The sequence below is a fragment of the Podarcis tiliguerta genome (assembly GCF_965153285.1).
Source record: "Podarcis tiliguerta genome assembly, chromosome: 2".
Taxonomy (NCBI): domain Eukaryota; kingdom Metazoa; phylum Chordata; class Lepidosauria; order Squamata; family Lacertidae; genus Podarcis; species Podarcis tiliguerta.
Genome location: NC_139535.1, coordinates 56,877,351 through 56,897,003, shown reverse-complemented (window position 1 = coordinate 56,897,003; position 19,653 = coordinate 56,877,351). Strand labels below are relative to the sequence as shown.

The window sequence follows — 19,653 nt, the reverse complement described above, 5'->3', positions numbered from 1 at the left end:
GTAACTGAAAGATCTACTATTCTGAGAGACGGAAAATAATTTCTCTTATCCTTTTCTGAACTAAAAAGCCTCAATTTCTTTTGAAGCCTTTGTTGACATGTTTTACTCTTTACCATTTTACTTACTCTTTCTATACCATTTCCACTATGCAATATCCATTCTGACAGTATAACCAGACTATAGCTGTTACTTCCAATTGTGAATACATCATAGGTTTATATAATGCCACTGTGACATTTGTGATATGCCTAATCTCACTTCCCTTCTCAATCTCACTTTCTACACCTTTTCCGCCCCAGATATTCCAGTCTGTTTGCATTAACCTCAAATGTCTCCTTCCATTGCTAGCTCCTTGGAATCAATCCTACGAACAGACATCTGGAATTTCTGTTAGATCTGATTGGGGGGATATTCTTGCACAATCCCATCCAGCACCTGCTACATATTTTTCAGAATGCCAAATATTACTTGCTGCCTGAATTACTTGGTCTTCCTTGCCCTTCTCTCCTGTGGGATCTGATCCTGCTAAGAGCATGGATGACATGTCGTTTTCTTTGATCCAACAATTCTTTCTTGCTGCAAGGTTACTAGTTTAAAATGAAAGTTTCTAGAAATCATGGTTAGAAGTATAAGTTTAAAGGAAACCATGGTTGGAGCACATCTAAAGCCAGTTAGGGTCACAAATTACAGAAGCATGGATCTTCAAATATCTCAAGGGATGTCACATGGAAGATGGAGCAAGTTTGTTTTCTCCTGCTCTGGAGGCTAGGACCTGAACCAATGGATTCAAGTTAGAAGGAGATTCTTACTAATCATCAGGAAGAGGTTGGATGGCCATCTGTCATGGATGCTTTAGTTGAGATTCCTGCATTGCAGTAGGGTTGGACTAGATGACCCTCAGTATCTCCTCCAATTCTACAATTCTATGACTATATGAAATTTGCCCCATCTCATCTCTACAAGTATTTTTTCTGCCAGATAGAATGTGGTCCTAACTGCTGTGCTATTTGAGCCTTCAACATTAAGCTCAGGTCCAGGAGCACAATAAAGTCTGCGGACTTGACTCAGAGGCAAAGGAAGAACGCATCTATATGTATTGCTTTTGTGGATCCAGTCTAAACCTGTTCAACCTCATTTACCCCACCACAGCCTTCAAACACTCATTTAGAACTGAAATTCCTGGATCTCTTCCAAGAAAAGGCAGAGCTGAGTATAAGCAACAGACTGATGATTCCACACTTCAGATAGTAAAGTCATCGTCCCTAAGAGAAACCAGCAGGTCATACCCAGGGTACCTGAATATTTGGCCAGACATTTGCAACCCAACTACCTCATTGTGGCAAAGCATTGATAAACTCCCACTTTGGCATCATAACTGCTATCACACAGATCTTTGCATGTCAAGCCATACTCACCCTCCACAATTGGTATATGATCTGTAATCCCCCGATGAAATCTGATATTCTGCAGGGCAAGGATTATTTACATCATTTTTTCCATATGGGTTGCAGTTTTTCTGTCAGTGGAGAAGAAGCAAGTTTGATAAGAGGGTGACTTCTTTTCTTGTTCACAAAAGAGAGACCACAAAAAAGAGAGAGAGAAAGAGAGAGAGACCACGGTTTGTGCGAACGAGATCTACTCTTTTCCATCAAGAGAGTAGTGATCTTGGAGGTTCTCCCCATCAAAATCTGTGTACCCTTAAACTCATATAAATCAGAACAAAATAGGCTGGGTTCAAAGGTCATGGGGAAGGACACAAGAAAAAGTTTCTGCAGTTTGAAGGCACAACATTTGCTAATGTACCTAATGGAAAACAAGGGCTCAGATGGTGTACTTAAACTCAAGTCCAATAGAAAGAGATTTGTTACCATTTCTAACTACCTTATTCCCATCATTAGAATCATTTAAGTGGGTTAGATCCATTGCAAGCATGACAAGGACAGGTTTAGAAGGAATCTCCTAGCTTAGTTTCTCCCTCTTCCTCTCCTTCCCTGCACACCACTCCACGCTCCCATTCTCTCCCAGCTGACAAGTCCCAACTGCCAGTGAAGGTGTGCTTTTTCTCCCCCCCCCATCCCTTTCTAGATTTGATTAAAGAGGAGGGCTCTCCAACTTGACAGGCAGCTCACCAGGCCCAGCTGTCAAGCCTGCCTGATCACTTTGTCACAGAATGCTATTGAGCTCGAATGCACCTCACTTTTTGATAATGAACTATACACAGCGTTGAGGCAGCGGAGAATAAACTTTATGACAGTTGTTTCTAGTGTGATCATTATTGTGGGATAGCCAGAATGTGTGCATATTTTGGTTTTACACAGTCTTTTCTCTTTTCACAAACTCTGGCTGAACCGGAGCTGCCACTTCTGGTAGTATTTTAAAGAAAGGCTCAGTGACAGAAATTGCCACAAGCATTACAGTATCAAATGAAATGATGGGAACTGGAGAGCAAAACAATCAAACACAGTATTAATCCTAAAGCAGAGATTACAGTAAATACTGATGAGGACATCAATCCACTTATTGCCTGTCCTGGGTGATGCAGACAAATCTGAGGAAAGATGCAGCAATGCTGAACCACGAGAAGTGTCTGGAACCACGAGAAGTTTCTGGAACAATCAACGTACTCAGGAATGTGCTTTGTGGAAGGCAAAGGATCAAGCCTTCGTCAGAGAAAGAGACAGACCTTTGAGTAGAGATGTTAGAAAATTCAGTTGGAAATGAAAAGAGATATGTAAATTGCTGATGTTCATTTACTCATCCACATATGAACAGAAATCTACCCAGGAAATACTATCAGTATTTGCTGATGTTGTTGCTTTCAGTGCACAAATGATTAGGTTTCACCTCCATTTGCATTGTGTTTCCTTCATATCAAAATGAAGGGTGTGGAATTATGTAATTTATGTGGACCATGTAATTTATGTAAATTACATAATTTTACCACAGTGGACAGTGATACAAATACTGTATTTGGTGACAGACAAACTGCAGCGAGACAGAAGCAATGCTGCATGTGACCATACAGGGCAGAATAGGAAATGATGCCTTCTTACATTCCTACATCTGAGTGACAGACGAGGATCACAAGGAGATGCAACACGATGCTTTGAAAATGGGGGGTCATTATGCTTGAATGTTTTGTAATTTGGGCGTTACAAAATAAGGATGTATTCTTTAAAACAGGAAGAGGGTCAAGTTTTTGAACCACCGGATTTTGTCACCCCTGGTCTCTGAGCTGCCCACCCTGCCCCAAAGAGAGATGCCTCCTCACACTGCCCCACAGGAGTCTGGGAAGTACCCCCCTGGTTAGCCCAAGAAGCATCATTCGCCTGTGGAGCCTGTAGCCAGGGCTGCTGCAACAAACAGCCACACAAGCCTTGGGGAGGCAGAGATGCAAGAGGGCATCAGAGGAGGGAGGGAAGGAAAGAGGGACAGAGGCCAGTGCTGCCAGCAGCACCCCTGACCATCATTCAAGGAACCTCAGGGTGCTGCAGCACACTGGTTGAAAACCAGGGAGATCACAGCTGCAGAGATAAGAGACATTCCATTCTCTGGAGAGCTCACTTCCTGGAGAAGCTGTTTTCAATGGAGCCCAGCAATGGAAGCAATTGTATTGAGACAGCACTGGGTGTTGAAATTTTGTGCCCCTAAGAAATTTGCTCCCAGGGCAACTGCCTCTGTGGCCCCTTCCAAGCAATGCCATTGCATTGCACCCCCACCCCACCCCCGAAACTGTTGGCAATCCTTCCATATTGAAAGCAGCTAGCACAAGAAAAGAGCGTGGAGACCAGTGATACGTAATGCACATAATGCAATGGAAGAACAATTTTCTTAATCAATCCCTGCCTAGAAAGAGTGAGAAAGCAGGCCTGCATGTCAATATCCCTGTTCAGTCAGTCTTCTGAGGTCCTTTGTACAGCAATGTGGTGAGAAATCCTGCCACTGACATCATGCACACCAGGTGCACACCATGTGAATGCAGCATGAACATCTGCAGAGGGGGGGGTCTCTGTATGTAAAGCTGAATACACAAAGCCCTCCCCTCCTCTGCAGATATCTGCATTATACATGTGTCACTACTCAGTACATGCAATGCCAGAGATGGGCATATGGAGTGTGGCCCCACTTCCATGTTTCTTTACACAGGAGTTTGAATGTCTGAACAGGACTAATGTAGCACACAGTACTGGCTCCCCTAACATGTGGAAGGGCTTCACAGCTATAATCTCTGGGCCACCATTCAAGCTTCACAACACAAGCCTAACCTTGTTTATTCACAAGTAAGCCCCAGTGAATTCAAAAGGATTTTCTTACATGTCTTAACATGTCGAAAAAACCTGTTGGCTGCAGAATAGAAAGTTTTACCCTGAGACAAAGGAGTTTTGTTTGGTTTTTTTGTTTGTTTTTTTAGTGCAGAGCTAGGTTAATGAATGGTCTTCCCATGGAAAACCATGAGGAGAGATTGCATCTTTTCTTGTCATTCTTAAACAGTTGCTGATGTTAGTCAAATCATGAAAGCCTTATATTAAAAATATGAGAACTGTTTATTTACAATTTAAGACACCTCTCTGGGGTGGCCACTTATGCATCACCCCAAAATATGACAAAAGATATGCATAAAATTAGCATGTACTGATTTATATGTATGAATGCAAATTTAGACAGGCTGGCTAATGCAAATTCAAATGAAAATACATCTCACCATAGTGATGAAGGCTGTGAACAGGTGAGCTGCTGCTAACTGTTGGTGGTAACTTCAAGGTCTCTGCTGCTTTCCCTTAGGGTTCTTCATCCTTAAACCAGGCTTGGACCAGACAGCCCTTCAAACAGAGGACTCCTTCAAATAGAGGGCTATCCTCTGTTAGCATTTCAAAGAGAGAGTTGTCCTCTTTAAAGCAAGATGCATGGCCACCCTAATCATATCTCTGGTAGGTCTATATGAATTGTTGATGGGCATGATTAGGGATAAGTTTAACATGCATAAGCTCCCCACCCCACGAATGGGAATGACTCATTCATGATTGGATGTGGGCCAGATCAGAGCCTGGTTAGGAAACCACTGGGAGTCTCATGGAAACTATATCAACTCTTCTAAATGAAGTATAATTAATTAGTAAACAAACAATGTGAAGACCACCAGCCTGACTCAGCAATGGGAAGCCCAGCCAATACATTACCGAATTGTCCAGAAGCATCTCTAGCTGTACATCCCCAACAAAGGCCACTAGTTTTGTGTGACTAAAGCTGGACTAGGGCCCACATATTTGGCACATTAGAACCTAAATGCCAACATGTCATGTGTGAAAGCAAGTTTTCATTGCTTGTGCGGTTATCTCTGTAGGATGTTTTTACTCGTTTGGTTTATAGTTATTCCCTTCATTGACATTTTTATTGTTCTAATAATGGTTTTCCTTAAAGGAAGGATAATTTTGACTTGTTTGGCTATTTAATTTGTAAGTAATGTTACTGAAAGCTGGGCTAGATCTAAGGCAGCACTCAGGGGAAGTTTCCTCCTCAGACCACTAACAAGTTGTTCAAACCAAGGAGCTAACTCTGAGGCCCAGCTGGATGCTCAGGACTGGCACTGCAGCCTAGATCGTACCCTATAAATTTGGGGCTTCCTTCATTCTCCATCTCATGGCATTCTTCTTTAACATCAGAGACCTCTCTGTGATTGAGCCATCTCCATGACATGTTGCAATCATGGATTTGCTGTCTTCCTGGCTCTGATCTACCAATACCTATCAGGCAACTCCCACACCACACAGAAGCTGTGGCTTGTGTTCAGAAATTATCTGCATGTTGCTTTCTACTATGTTATCTCAGGCTGTTAAAGCCTTTGGAACAAGCTCAGCCTGGATGTTTTACGTTCATGTTTCTGATTTGCTATGAGAATGTGATCTCTCTACCCAATCATGCTTTCTAGGCGATGAACATTACAGCACAGTATCAGAGACAAGATAAAGCATCCCTTTTCTTGAGTAGGAAAGTAGTGCTCAGGTAGCAGCTTACCCGACATTTTTCCTCACCTCGTTGCTGTTCCCTGGGTTGAAATTCCCTTGAACGATTCTGTTCCCATAAGTATCCACAGCACCACCACCGCCTCCTCCTCTTCCTCCTCCAACGATCCTGCCTTCTCGAACTTCTTTTTTGCTAAGAGGCATGGAATGCAGAACAACGTGAGTAACAGGAATTGGAAACTGGAGTTCTTATGTTCAAACACTTGTTAGAACTTGAACATTCAGGAGAAGATTGAAAGAAGAAAAGAAAACCAAGGACAGTAAAACAAAAATGAAAACACAAGGAGAGAACAAACCCACTGGCATGTACAAAGAAGTGAGCAGCTGCTTTGTTTTAATATATCAGAAATGTGGAACCTTTGGCCTTCCAGATGTTGTTGAACTACAACTCCCCTCAGCCCTAGCCAGCATGGTCAGGAATGATGGGAGTTGTCCTTCAGCAACACCTGGAAGGACAAAAGTTTACCACACCTGGTATATAGCAACCTATCCCAACCTGGTACTCCCTAGATCCTGGGTGGGGGGACCTGTCACCCTCCATATGCTACTGAATGGTCATCATCCCTGACCATTGGCCGTGCTGGCTGGCCAATTTTTTTATAATGCAAATTTAGTGAAGGGAGGAAGGACCTTCTTCAAATGTGCATCCTCCTCAAGAGGTTTTGCCTGGCTGGAAGGCATCCTCAGACTGTTCTAATGCCCCTTGACTGCCTGGATGGAAAACAGTATATGTGGAAACCTCTGACTTTGCATGGCTGGTCAGCAGCCTATGGAAAAAGTCACACCAGCTGTTGCACCCACTGCTGGCATGTGGCCCCCAAAAGGCTGTCCGCTGGGGAATGTGGCCCTGGGGATAAAACCCTGGCCTAAGTAGCTAACATTACATAAACTATATACATTAAACACAAGGCATTTCTTCTTGTGTTCAATGACTGCCCATAAACTTTGGAGAGTGCATGCCAAAGTTTGCTATTCACGACAGCACATCATTTCATCTTTGAGTTAGAGCACTCACAATTTCTCTGAGCACATGATACACTTGTTGTTGTATGTGTAGCCAGTTGCATCCCGCACTGGAGCATTCTCACGGGTGCAAGTGAGTTCTCCGTTGGGTCCCATCTCTGATCGATATTCATCGCATCCGTCATTCCTCTGCAGAGAAAGAACATGGTTTGCTTTGCTGGTCTGATTTTTGGAAACTCTGGAGGATCTTCATTCACAGCAAACGCATCACACAGACACAGATGGTGTCAGGGTGTGACAGGGTGAACCATGTCACCTACTACCTTGTGTTTGACGGAGGTGTTAGTCAGAGGAATCCTGAGTGCCTCTGTCTTAGAAACATTTGTTGGGTGTTGCCCTCTATGGCCAGCCTAATTATCATTCTTTAGCAGGGATATTCAAAGCATGCAATTGATCTGGATGATAAAAGCGATCTCCCCCACTTTTCCCAACAATGTGCTTAAAATACTGTCAACACCTTACCAGATCACAGGCAGACAACTGCACCAGAACAATTCAGAGAATACTCAGGTCCCTGCATCAATTGCTGTGGAGCATGACGAAAACTTCTAAAAAGTTGCAACATGCTTTCAATCAATAGCGAATAAAGCCAACAAAGGTGGCTGGAATGCTGGCAAGAAAGGGCCTGCCCTTGATTCCTCAATACTATTTCATGAACTGGTGTTGCTTAGACATCTCACCAGCGAGAAACTTTTCATATAGATTCTCTTTAGCTTTAATGAAGGCAAAAGAATGATGTGAACATGTGCACTAACAACCCGTATCCTCTCCTAGCTGGGTCCACATGATGGAACAAGGGTAAAGTGAGTGAATGAAATATAAATAAATAAATCTATAAGGATTTTCTTTTTTAAAAAAGAAGTTTCAGCAATAACCAACTTTCATCTGGAAGGTTCTTTACTATTTTGTTTGCTTGTTCAGTTAGTAGGTAGAGGACCTTTCATTAAAGTCTCCTTGAACTATTTCTTCCTTAATGAGTCATTGAAACGTACGTTCTAAGTATGCAATTGATCTGGACGCAGCTGATCTGAAAAGTTCTCTCTCTCACTTTCCCCAGCATGCTTAATTACAGGATGGGCATAATTCACATTCCATTATAGTCAATATAAAACTTCATTATGATCATCATCATTTATACCTGATTCAAGGCAGCTTACAGATAAAAATAATCTCGAAAATGGACATTGCCCTCAAATGTGAGATAGTATTTTAAACATTATGCATATTAAGACAACCTCTTTATGGACTAAAACTGTTATCCAGGGATGAACATTATCAATTAATGCAGATATGAATTTGGCTAGGCCTGAAATATAGGCTAGGCCTTGAAGTCTACTGCTTTCTAGCTTTTAATGAAATCATTAAAAGCTAATCCAATGACTGAAGTGCTGAACACAATTTTTTAAAATGACATTACAGGCAAATGTGGTTTCTATGATTTGGGCAGAGATAATGCAGGTCAATATAAGAACATAACAATAACATGCCGGATCAGGCCAATGGCCCCTCTACTCCAGCATCCTGTTCTCACAGTGGCCAATCAATTGCCTGTAGGAAACCCACAAGTAGGACCCAAGCATAAGAACACTCTCCCATCCAGTGATTTCCAGCAACAAGTGTTCAGGAGCATTACTGCCTCTGATCATGCAATCACAGCATAGCCATCATGGCTAGTTGCCATTGAAAGCCCTTTCCTCCTTGTATTTGTCTAATCCTCTTTTAAAGCCACTCAAGTTGGTGGCCATTGCTGCCTCCTGTGGCAGTGAGTTCCATAATTAACAATGTGCTGCATAAAGAGATACCTGTGGAACATGAGGGAGGACTTCCTAATTCTGTGCATAATGCGGTACTCTACCACACACATGACTTTTTGCATATGGAACAAGAGGCTAAACTGTGCATGTATGTGCAGGATGCAACAGAACCTTGGATGAACAGAGTTGGAACCTGTTTGGAGTAAAACTGATTCTTCTCATTCTTGGTCACCATGGGCAAGAAATGCAGAATTTAAATGGTCAAATAAAAATTTGGATAAAGCTTTGTTTCACCTCATTTTTTCCATTTTGTGGTTGGTCCTTTCCAACAGAATTCATCGTACCTCCATTTTTGCTGCAAGAAACAATGGATAAAGTTTTACTTTGTTGCAGACAGAGAGACCCAATTTAATTAAAAAGCAAATATATTACTGCATACTCACAACTTCTGTAGACACATTATGCATTTATTGCTATGCTGCTTGCCAGAAGCATCACGAACTGGATTATTCTCTCTGGTGCAGGAAAATGACCCATCTCTGAAATAAGGCCAATATTCACTGCAGTCGTCATCCTACAGTGGAAGAAGAAGATCAATTTTCCTCCTTGAAGTCTCACTGGAGATAAAGTTCATCATGAGTCATCAACAGGGTGACCATATCCAGCGTTTAAGGTCCCTTAGAAAATCATGTGATCAGCAGAATGTTCAATCACTTTTGATTGAACCAAACCCAATGGAATAAGTCTTTTATGAGGAATGAAGCACCCTGGAAGCAATCTTCATTGGAAGTAATTAAGAGAATGAGCACAGACCTGAAAGTTTCCAGAGGTGTAGCTGTGTTCATCTGTTGCAGCAAATACAGCAGTTTTGTTGCACCTTAAAGACTAACAAATTTATGATGTTATGAGCTTTTGCAGACTACATTCTACTTTATCAGATGTTTCTTTTATCAGATGCATCTGATGAAGTGGACTACAGTCCATGAAAGCTTGTGTTTGTCATAAATGTGTTAGTCTTTAAAGGTGCCACAAAACCAACCAAATGGTAGCATTGGTTTCAGTGGGGAATTGTCCAGCCAGAATTCTTTCCCATGTAAATAAATCAATACAGCAAATGTGCTTAATAGCCAATACATTATGTCTAGCACTTGAGATTCTGTTTTCTTTGTAGATGTGTAATGTCTATTTTGGATTTTATATTAAGCAAGATTTTTAAAATATGTTAGACACATTAGATTTCAAAAACATAGTGGACACACTAACAAGAGAACTGCTTGCCATGTTGCCAGCTTGTGCTTGTCTTTTCCTCTGCTCCTGGGTGGGAACAAACTTAATGGGAAAAGCAGCAGAGTTTGTGCTTTACCCTTCTCCCACCCTTTCTCTTAGCAGCTTCTCCCTCTGAACACTTCCCTCTCAGCCAGAATGCTAGACACAACCTTATGAAGTCTAACCTGCACAAGTCACACAGAAGCAAGCATTATGATGACGAATTAAGCCAAGCAATTTGACCAAGAAACAAAGATATCATTTGGGAAAGAAAAGCCTGTCAATGACAAGATTTGCTGCCTAGAGAAAGAGGTGTGCAAGAAATGGATTGGCCAAGATAAACAAGGTGCAATTAAGGCTTGCTTATGCCTGGTCCCACACCTTGCCCTAGCTGGAGCGCTCTTGGGTGTTATTACCCCATTAAGCAGTAATTGAGTGCCAACAACGTGCTTGGAATGTTCCAAACAGGGAAGGCAGCCCAGGACCCGCCCTGGAGAGTTTACTATTTCAGTCTCGGAAACACAAGAAGGAAAAGATACAAACTCATCATGGCACACTAACTTGGGCCTGTCAGAAACCAAAACACATAGTACTAGTAACGGTTCAATTGTGGTTTTCAATGAGACCCTGAAGTGGGTGAGCTTGGATAATTTTAGACCTGGGACTCAATGGTCTCATGAAGACCTTCTTTAGATAAGTAATGAGCCTTACTTCTTTTAAGCCATACATGATAATGTGGTTTTTTTTGGGGGGGGGGCACTGTTCTATCTGTTCTATCTGCTCTCCAAGTCTGGAGCCAAACCGGAAACTAAGATTGCTATTAATACTCACAGGCAGGAACAGGTTTGGAGAATCAGAGTAGTGCAATGGCTAGAGCAGGGCTGGTGAGCCTGTGGCCTTCTAGATATTGTTGGACTCAATTTCCCACCAGTCCTAGCCATCATGGCTAAATGATCGTGGGAGTTGTAGTCCAGCAACTTCTGGAGGGCCCCATTCCTAGGTTCCTTACCCTTTGGTTAAGCTAGGAGCAGGGATGCTTGGGTTGAAATTCCTGGTGAGTGATTAACTTTACTGGATGACTTTGACCCATCACAACCTCTTAGGCCAACCTACCAGGTTGTTGTGAGGATAAAACAGAAGGAGAATGGAAACTGCTACTGTTGGTATAATGAAGCATATTTGTACATATAAGAAGCAGCCAGAGGGTGTATAATGAAAATCAACTCTTCCTGAACCATATTTCTAGTGAACCAGCAATGTGCTGTGGAGGAGGACACCATCCCGAATTTCCATGAAATGTAGCAGGTCTCCACTTGTGCAATTTCTGTTCCAGAAGTGTGTTCACTATAATTACATATAGTATCAGCATTGTAACTCTAATCTCATTTAGTAAAATCAGATTGGGCTACAATCCAAGTGACAATGAAATCTGATATCTTCCAGCACAAAAGCAAAAACCAATTGCTAAGCCACTGAGTCTAATGCAGGGCTGAAACACAAAATATCATCATATTTCAGGTATACCATTTTTCATGCCTCACATGCAATCCTTCACATGTCTACTCAGAAATTCCTCTCACCTTTCTGCCATGGGGAAATCCAAATTTACCCACCTACAACAACTGGCCAATCGTGGATGGGCTTTAGGAGGTGGCACCAGGGGGGAGCAGAGTCAGGTGGAAACTTTGTGCTGGTTTCCACTTGGGTCCTCTTCTTCAGGATAAAAAGGGGCCCGCCTTCTCCCTTGGCACTACAGTCACCCTTTTGGTCTCCCACCCTTGTTAATGACTTTGCTATGTAATTTTTTGGTTGCTGTATTTGGGGCAGGAAGAAATTTTATATCCAGAAAAATTGGCTGGTCTTGTGGTTTTTGCCTCACAGCAATCATCACAACTTTAGTGGTTGAAGCATTAGGTCAGATTCATAGTAATTACTCATAAGGGGGGTATATTGCTTTAACTTCCCCTTCCAGGAATTGTAGTATCCCATTAAAGGAATCCTAGGAGAGGTGTTTCTACCCATAAATCCAGATGGGGGACTGAGGACCATAGCATTTCCCAAGGCAATTTCCATAGGCTGCTTCTATTTGATGGAAACCATAGGGCAATCTTTTCCTGGAATGGATGCCCTAGGAAGCAGGAAGCAGATAGGCTGACTAAGTGGAAAAACACCCTGAGACAAAACACCTACATCTGTAATCAATAAAGTTGTGGCCTTTCCCCCCTTTTTTTTCTTTTTTGGATCCATGAATGTAGGTCTGTGTATCTTGATACATGGTGTGAGGCACCAGGTGACGGGCTCGCTGTGCCTGAGCATGAAAATACGATCCATTAGCCTCAATGGGACTTACTCCCAGGGAAGTTTGCACAGGATAGCACTGTTAGCAAGAATTGCAGGTTGTAGCCAACAATGTTGCTCAGGTGATGGTAAAGCCACATAAGAAGAGGAGTAATTTTTGGTTATTCTCCATCTCCTTCAAACTCCTGAAATAATCTAAAATTGTTTTCCTCCTTGTAACACTAATGGAATCAATGCTATTAGTTGCCATTGGATAGCTTTAAAGTTTCTCCTCACCTTTCCTGAAGAAGGATTTTTGGGCCAACCAGCAATTGCTCTCCTTCTCCTATTAATGAAGATAATAGACAAAAAAAGAGAAGAAATTATGAATGGAAAATGTAAATGGTGCAACACTTTATTGTAGGGTGATATAAAGTTCAATACAAACCCCGCAATCTTTTTTCACACAAGAGGTTCTTGGAATGCAAGAGAACTGCTCACATATAAGAGAACAGAAGAAATCAAGACGTAAAGTAGGTAAGGAAGGTTATTTGCTTAGAATCTCTAATTTAAGGACTTTTCTCTATTGAGTCTTCCATGATGTATTTAAATAGGATCTGATAACAAGTGCCTTCAATCATTTATAGCCCCAATTCATAGAAATCCCATTAAAATCAATCAGTCTTACTCATGTAACTAATTTATCCTACTCATTTCAATGGACAGAAACCATTGTTGCACCAGTGGATTTCCTCTCATGTACCAGGACTTCATTTTCCTCTCCTTCTCTCTGCAGTTCCCCCAAACTCTTCCAAATTTTGCCCCAGAGTATTTCTCAGTCCTCCCAAGCAGATTTTGTGGGTGCACAGGAGGCAAGGAAGTCCCATTGCACAAGGAGGAAGTCTGTTCTACGTGTACATGGGCAGCATTGGATACAACTTGATGGTTCTGAAGTGCTGCCAACCTTCTATGAAATATTGCCTAGATGGCCATTTACACAAACCACTGAATGTGGAATATGAAAAGGATATTTCAGAGCCCGTATGTATTGCTGAGAATCATATTAATGGAGACTGATTAAACCATTCATCCCTGAGCACCTTCCAAATCTGAAGTGAATCTTAGGGAATGGGCACAGGTCTCATCTTAATATTGATGCAGACTCCTGCTCACTAAATCCGAATAGCTTCTCCTTCATGGAAGGAATCTTGCATGCATTGAAACTAAAGCCCTGTGTGATTTCTAATGTGTGCTAGATCTTCCCTGCTGCCTTGATTTTTGGATCCACTTTTGGTGTTGATCTTGATGGTCTGGGGGAACAGCAGGGCATGAAACTGACCTCTCTGTTCTGGGGGTTATAAGTTGCAGTGTTTGCCTCAGCCAAGGGGTTTCTGCCATAGAGATGGAACTAGGAAATTGTCTGTAGGAGGAGAAGACATAGGGGAAACAACCAGTATAACAGCTCTCATCATGGCATTAGCATCTCCGAAACAAGTGGTTGTTTCTAATACTCACAAGACTTCACGGCACATGACACACTTGTTCATATGTCTCCTGCCATCAGGACCGAAAACAGGGTCTATATCTCTGTTGCAGTATAAATTCCCATCCTCTAAAAACGGTTGGAATTCACGACACATGCCCTCCTAAAGGGATAAAGGAACGCTTAATGAGGCTTGCTTGCCTTCTTCTGCAATCCTTAAATTGCTTCAGTTCTGTATGTTTATATGGAATGGAAGTGAGTAATATGAAGGAGGGGAATGTAACCCTCTTCTAGTTTTCGCTTTCGCTTGCTCTGTCACTGAGTTTCAATGTTTATTTCATTTGAATGGAAAATCCCACTCAAATTTTAGACATTTCTGGAGGGGAGTGGTAACAAAAATGGAGCTCAGATGATAGTCAAACTCTGCACACAATCCACCAAGAGGTTCAGCACTGCAACCTCATTAAATTGGGTGAAGGTGAACTTGCAGATAGATGGAGCCCTCTGTTACCTGGGCATTTCAATATGATGGTCATAGGTAGCTGGGGCAGGGATTCTGTAAGCCTTGTGTTTAATGCTAGTGTAACACTGGAAGCTACCTTAGACCAAGCTGGACCATTGGTCCACCTAGCTCAGTACCATTTACAGCAGCACTAGCCAAAGTGATACCCTCCAAATGTGGTTAGACTCCAACTCCCTTCATCCCCAGCCCACATGGCCAATGGTCAAAGATCATTGGAGATGTAGTCCAACAGCACATGGAGGGCATCATATTGATTATTCTTCACCAGCAGTCAAGGTTGTGGTGGAGTGGGGTAGGGCAGTGGTGGGACTGGTGCACTGCAAACACACCAACAGAAGCAATCTGGTGCTATGTCAGTGCATTTACACCACACTGACTTCCCACCACCACATTCTTCCCTTCTCCATCCCAGTTTGCTGCTGCAACTTAGCTGAATAGAGTTCAAGTGGATGGCACAGTCCCACCACACTGTCTACTGCTGCTCATTGTTTACAATGACTGGCAACAGCTCTCCAGGGTTTCAGTCTTTCTCAACCATACCTGAATATGCCACAAAGGAACCTGGGACCTTCTTCATGCAAAGCATATGCCCTTCTACTAAGCAATATGATCCTTAAAAACATGTGCCACCATGTTGGATATTTCTACCACTATTCCATGTTGGTTAGAACAGGGAGGCCCCATAGAGCATTGATTCCCCCTCCAACCTACTAATATTGAGCAGAGACTGGGGAGTAGCACTAAGAATCCACCAGGATTTTTTAATGCAATCTAGCCAGAGAATCCCAGAAGGATCTCCGTTGATTAGAAAGCATGTTCACAATGACTGGGCAAAGGGGAAGATGGGTTGCTAGGAGGCAGTATCAACCAGGCTATTATGTAGTTTCCAGGTGCATTTTTGCCTTCTTTTTGGGGGGAGGGGGCAGAATCCTATCCTAGGTTGCAAGCCTTTTGGAAATATTGGGCAACAGAGATGTTGGCTGAACTGCAACAGTTAAACTCCAGCTAAGTTATTCATTTCACAAATAGCACGTGAAAATTCATTACCAAATACAAGTGAATTCTCAGCACCTTTAACAAACTACAGTTCCCATAATTCTTGGTGGGGTGTTTTAAATGTATGGTGTGTACACAGCCTGATTTAGGAAAAATAAGAGAAAAGTCTGAACTAACCTGGTATCTCATTTGACTGGCAACACCTGCAACAAAAATACACAGATTGTAAATTCTTGCATTGTCATTGTACGAATTCAGGTTTTAAAAAGACCATGATTCAATCAAAGAGGTGATTACAGTTACGTAACCCAACAAACCCTCCCCCCTCACAAATGCAAACAAACCCCACTACAGACAACCACAGACAACCAACTACACCCTGTCCCCCAATCCCTCTCACTACAAATTTCTACTATAAATTTCACCACCCCACCCCTCCTCTCCCTCACTTTCTTTCCCCTACCTTATACTGTACTCAACACTAACATCTCATAACAAATGTAACTGATCTATAGAAAAGACTTTACAACCTGAAAAAGAGACAATGCACATACTTTTGATAGTAATTTTTATTAGTTTTCAGTTACAGCAATCCAATAATAGCCTCATTATAACAATACCAAATTATAATACAATTCAGGGGGTTGGACTCGATGGCCCTTGTGGTCTCTTCCAACTCTATGATTCTATTCTAATAATACCAGTCATGGAGATGCTGTATGCTAGAATTAATGGTTTGATGATTTTCTTTGTTTCAGCATTTCAAATGCATGTACTTTTGTAAACCAAGAAAATCTTTAATAAAAATTACTTTTTAAAAAAGGAGATGGTTTCAGTTAATCTGAATTTTCCTGATCCATATAGCTTTCTGCTTTCTTGCATATGGTTAGTGGTCCTTGAGAGAGATCTGCATAGTCATCCACACCAGATGTACCAGCGGACTTCAAAGGGGGTCAGATGAGCCTCATAATGCAAACTCAGACCAGCTGCTTGCACAGAACACACTTGCTGGGTTGATGTGAAAATTATTTACACTGAATTACCCTGTAATCCTAAGCATTAGAAATAAACCTTACTGAAATCAGAGGAACTTATTTCTCAATAAATGTGGTTTGGGCTTGCAGTCCTGCTTTCTATAATTCTGAGGCCTATGCTTGCCTGAGTTACTTGTTGTTGCTTAAGTGACACGTTGTGCACATCATGATCATATAGGTCTCTCCTCTCTCTGCAAGTGATGATGATGGTGCACCTATGGAAACACAGTCCTGAGCATGGCTTTTAATGGGAACTGTGTTAAATGTAAGCACTTATATTTAATGAGATTGTGCATTGGGCTGGTTGCCCACTAAACTAATTATATAATACTATTAAGTGCAAGTTCCTTGATTCATACCACCCAGATATTTCTGTGCGGTTCCCAAAATGTTGTGACTGAGCTATAGGAAGTTCTTAACAAGGATTAGTTAATGTAACATTTGTCAGGAACATCTTACAACCCAAATCCAAGCCTAGAATACCTGTCCTTAATTAAACTGATTTAGATATTTAGAATAGCATGTCGTACAGCCTTTTGTTGTTGTTGTTTTTTGTTTCTTTTTCTTTCTTTCTCCCTTTTACATTTCTTTTTAATGGAACTTATACTGTTTTATTCTAGTATTTCATATAAAACAGCCTAGTCAATATATGGGGTGTTTGGGGAGGGGTATTGCATCTGGTGGGGGGGACATCATGCTCCTTCTGGGATAGTTAATCCACCTTTTGTCCCCACCCTGCCCCCACCCCACCCTGCACTTAGCTCTCCACTGTGGTTCCTAGAAGCTGTCAGCATGCGACAGAAGCCACACCCCAGGAACGGCTTTGACTGGCTGGCTAAACCAGGAGGTGAGGGTAGCTCCTGAGTTTCAAACCCTCAGTGAATTAGGGACTTCTCCTACATGAAAAGACAGACTCCAGTGGATTGAGTGGGTCCAATGGTCAAGAAGGCAGTTTCTGCATGTGATGTAGAGGGTAGTGAGGGGCAGGTGGGGCTTGTCAACCTGGGAAAGTAGCCCATCTAGAAGAAGAAAACTCTGATCCTAAACTTCTGCTGCCTTGTGGGATATCTTCAGAAGAAGAAACGGCTAAGGCATAAACCCTACACAAATCCAAAGTAGAGTCCATAAGACAGTTTGATGGTGCCTTGTATGCCTCCTTCTGGCAATTCCTGGAGCTGGTGCCAAACATATTGCTCTGCTTTCCTTTGAACCACATCAGCGAGGCCAAGAGGGGGGACTTGTCCTCTGGGGAGCGCAGGACCTCTATTCACACTGCCCAGGTTTGCACCCTCTACGTTCACTTTGGTGCTGCTAATGAAGCAGTTTGACTTCAGCCCCAAAGGTGCACTCCATTGTCTCTCAAGACAGACAGATGCCAACAACAACAAGTCAATATAAAGCAGGGAGCTCTCTATATGAAATACCCTAACTCAGGGGTGGAGAACTTGTGGCCTTCCTGCCAGTGTGGCTAATAATAAGGAATGGTGGGAGCTGAAGTCTACCCACATATGGAGGGCTAGAGGTTCCTCATCCCTGCCCTAACTAAACCACAGATCTGAAGATTACCATCTCTCTTTAACACCCCACCTCAATAAGCAATCTTTGGTGCCACTGCTTGTTTCCACTTTGGTCCATGGAGCAGAGGTGACCTATGCTTGTCCAGTTAATAATGTCAATACATCTTCCTTCTGAAGTCACTTTGTGACGGGCACATCTTGCCACTTACCACAATTTTGGGACCACCTGGGAAGCTGTAGCAGTTAAGATGCAATGGTTGCACAGAAAAATTTGCTGCCCCCCCTCCACATCGCAAGTCTGCTAGATAAGGAGACTCCACAGGCCACAAACAGCAGATACCCCCTGATGCCAATGAGAACTGAAAGCAAATCAAGCTGTACTGAAAACTAGCACAGAATGTCCAATCTGCATGTCACTGGAGGTGACAGGTCCTTCAGACTGGATCACTATCAGTCTACCCGACTTGTCCAGTGCTGTCCATTGTTACATCCTGCCACTTATAGCCACTGCTTCTGCAATTCCTCTGGCAAATCAACCAGCTGATAATAACTTGCCCAAGAGGCACTGATAGACATTGGGATAAACAATTCAAAAGAGCAAGAAAAAAAATTCCAGACACATTAAGTTCAACTACTTGCAGATGGCAGGATTCTCTAGATTTTATGACAATGAATACAGAATTCTATTTATATATACATACAATAACAGCCATACTGAGCCCTGATTGGTTGGTCCATATTGCGCTCTCTCTCTCTCTGCAGAATCACCCTATCTTTATCTTCATTCCTGTTTAATGTCAACTCTTTTGAACGAGTTGAAGAATTCCAAGTCTGCCCTACCTATGCATGGATACAAACACTCAACCACGTTTTGACAAAATAATGTCATTTCATCAGACAGTCCATTTGAACTGTCCACCCAAAAGGCAAAATAGATGAAAATAGATATTGCTTTTGCCAAAAAAAGGAAGCTCTCTACCTTCTTCACTTGCAAACCTTCAAGGTATTTGACAACAACAAAGGTATGCCCACCACCAGTTCCATAAATCATCTTTTAAACATTGATATGAATGAAATAAAAGTGCTTGGTGTTTCCTAGTCCTTGGCTTTCCTCAGTTTTCTCTTCAAATAAGCTAGTTTTCTTGTGATGTCTTAGTTATCATTATTTTTAAAGGACTACATTGTGCCCACTCCTTAGGCAAAGATGACATCCCCCACCACAGACATTGGTTATAACAAATGTAGCTTACCTTCAAAGTGGCTGAAAAGTGCCAGGGCCACAAAGACCCCTGCTACCTTCATGGTAAGGATAATGGTGGTAAACGTGTTTTGATTCTCTTAGCTCATTGCTCACAAGAAGCCACACAGATGAAGCTCTGATTGCATATGTACATATAGGAGACAGGTTTCTCCGCCTTCCTTGTGACATAACCTTCAGAACAGCCATCATTAGCCACGAAAACCAGTCTGATGAGGGATGGTTTGAATTCTAATGATTCCTTCGCATAACTTTCATCAGGAAGGGACTGGCTGGGAGCCACACCCTGAATTTTGTCAAAATGAGACATTTACCAATCGGTCAGCTCATTTTTCAGCAGCAGCAGAGCATCCTGGCTGTAGGATGCTGCATCCAAGAGGTATGCTCAAATCAAAGACCTTCCTGGGACTATATCTGAAGGGCAGTATAAAAATACTTCTATTACCAGCAAACAGAGCCACCCAGATGCAATGTCTGAATAGCTCAGCATTGCTGGAGTTTG

The 19,653-nt window shown here is 42.3% G+C and overlaps 1 protein-coding gene across 3 annotated transcripts in view; it reads right to left on the bottom strand.

The window, feature by feature from the left end:
- Positions 1–19,290, bottom strand: part of LOC310669425 (serine protease inhibitor Kazal-type 5-like) — a 28,784-nt gene extending 9,494 nt beyond the window's left edge. For all 3 annotated transcript variants that reach the window (XM_083423351.1, XM_083423353.1, XM_083423352.1), the window contains exons 1-9: positions 19,144–19,290; positions 15,520–15,545; positions 13,856–13,986; positions 12,638–12,686; positions 9,241–9,371; positions 9,092–9,152; positions 7,036–7,172; positions 6,030–6,153; positions 1,416–1,516 (exon numbers count right to left, since the gene is read on the bottom strand). In XM_083423351.1, coding sequence (XP_083279477.1) covers positions 1,416–1,516; positions 6,030–6,153; positions 7,036–7,172; positions 9,092–9,152; positions 9,241–9,371; positions 12,638–12,686; positions 13,856–13,986; positions 15,520–15,545; positions 19,144–19,195 — 812 coding nt within the window. In that variant the 5' untranslated portion in view covers positions 19,196–19,290. The remainder of the gene's footprint in view (positions 1–1,415; positions 1,517–6,029; positions 6,154–7,035; positions 7,173–9,091; positions 9,153–9,240; positions 9,372–12,637; positions 12,687–13,855; positions 13,987–15,519; positions 15,546–19,143) is intronic.
- Positions 19,291–19,653: the final 363 nt, after the last annotated feature.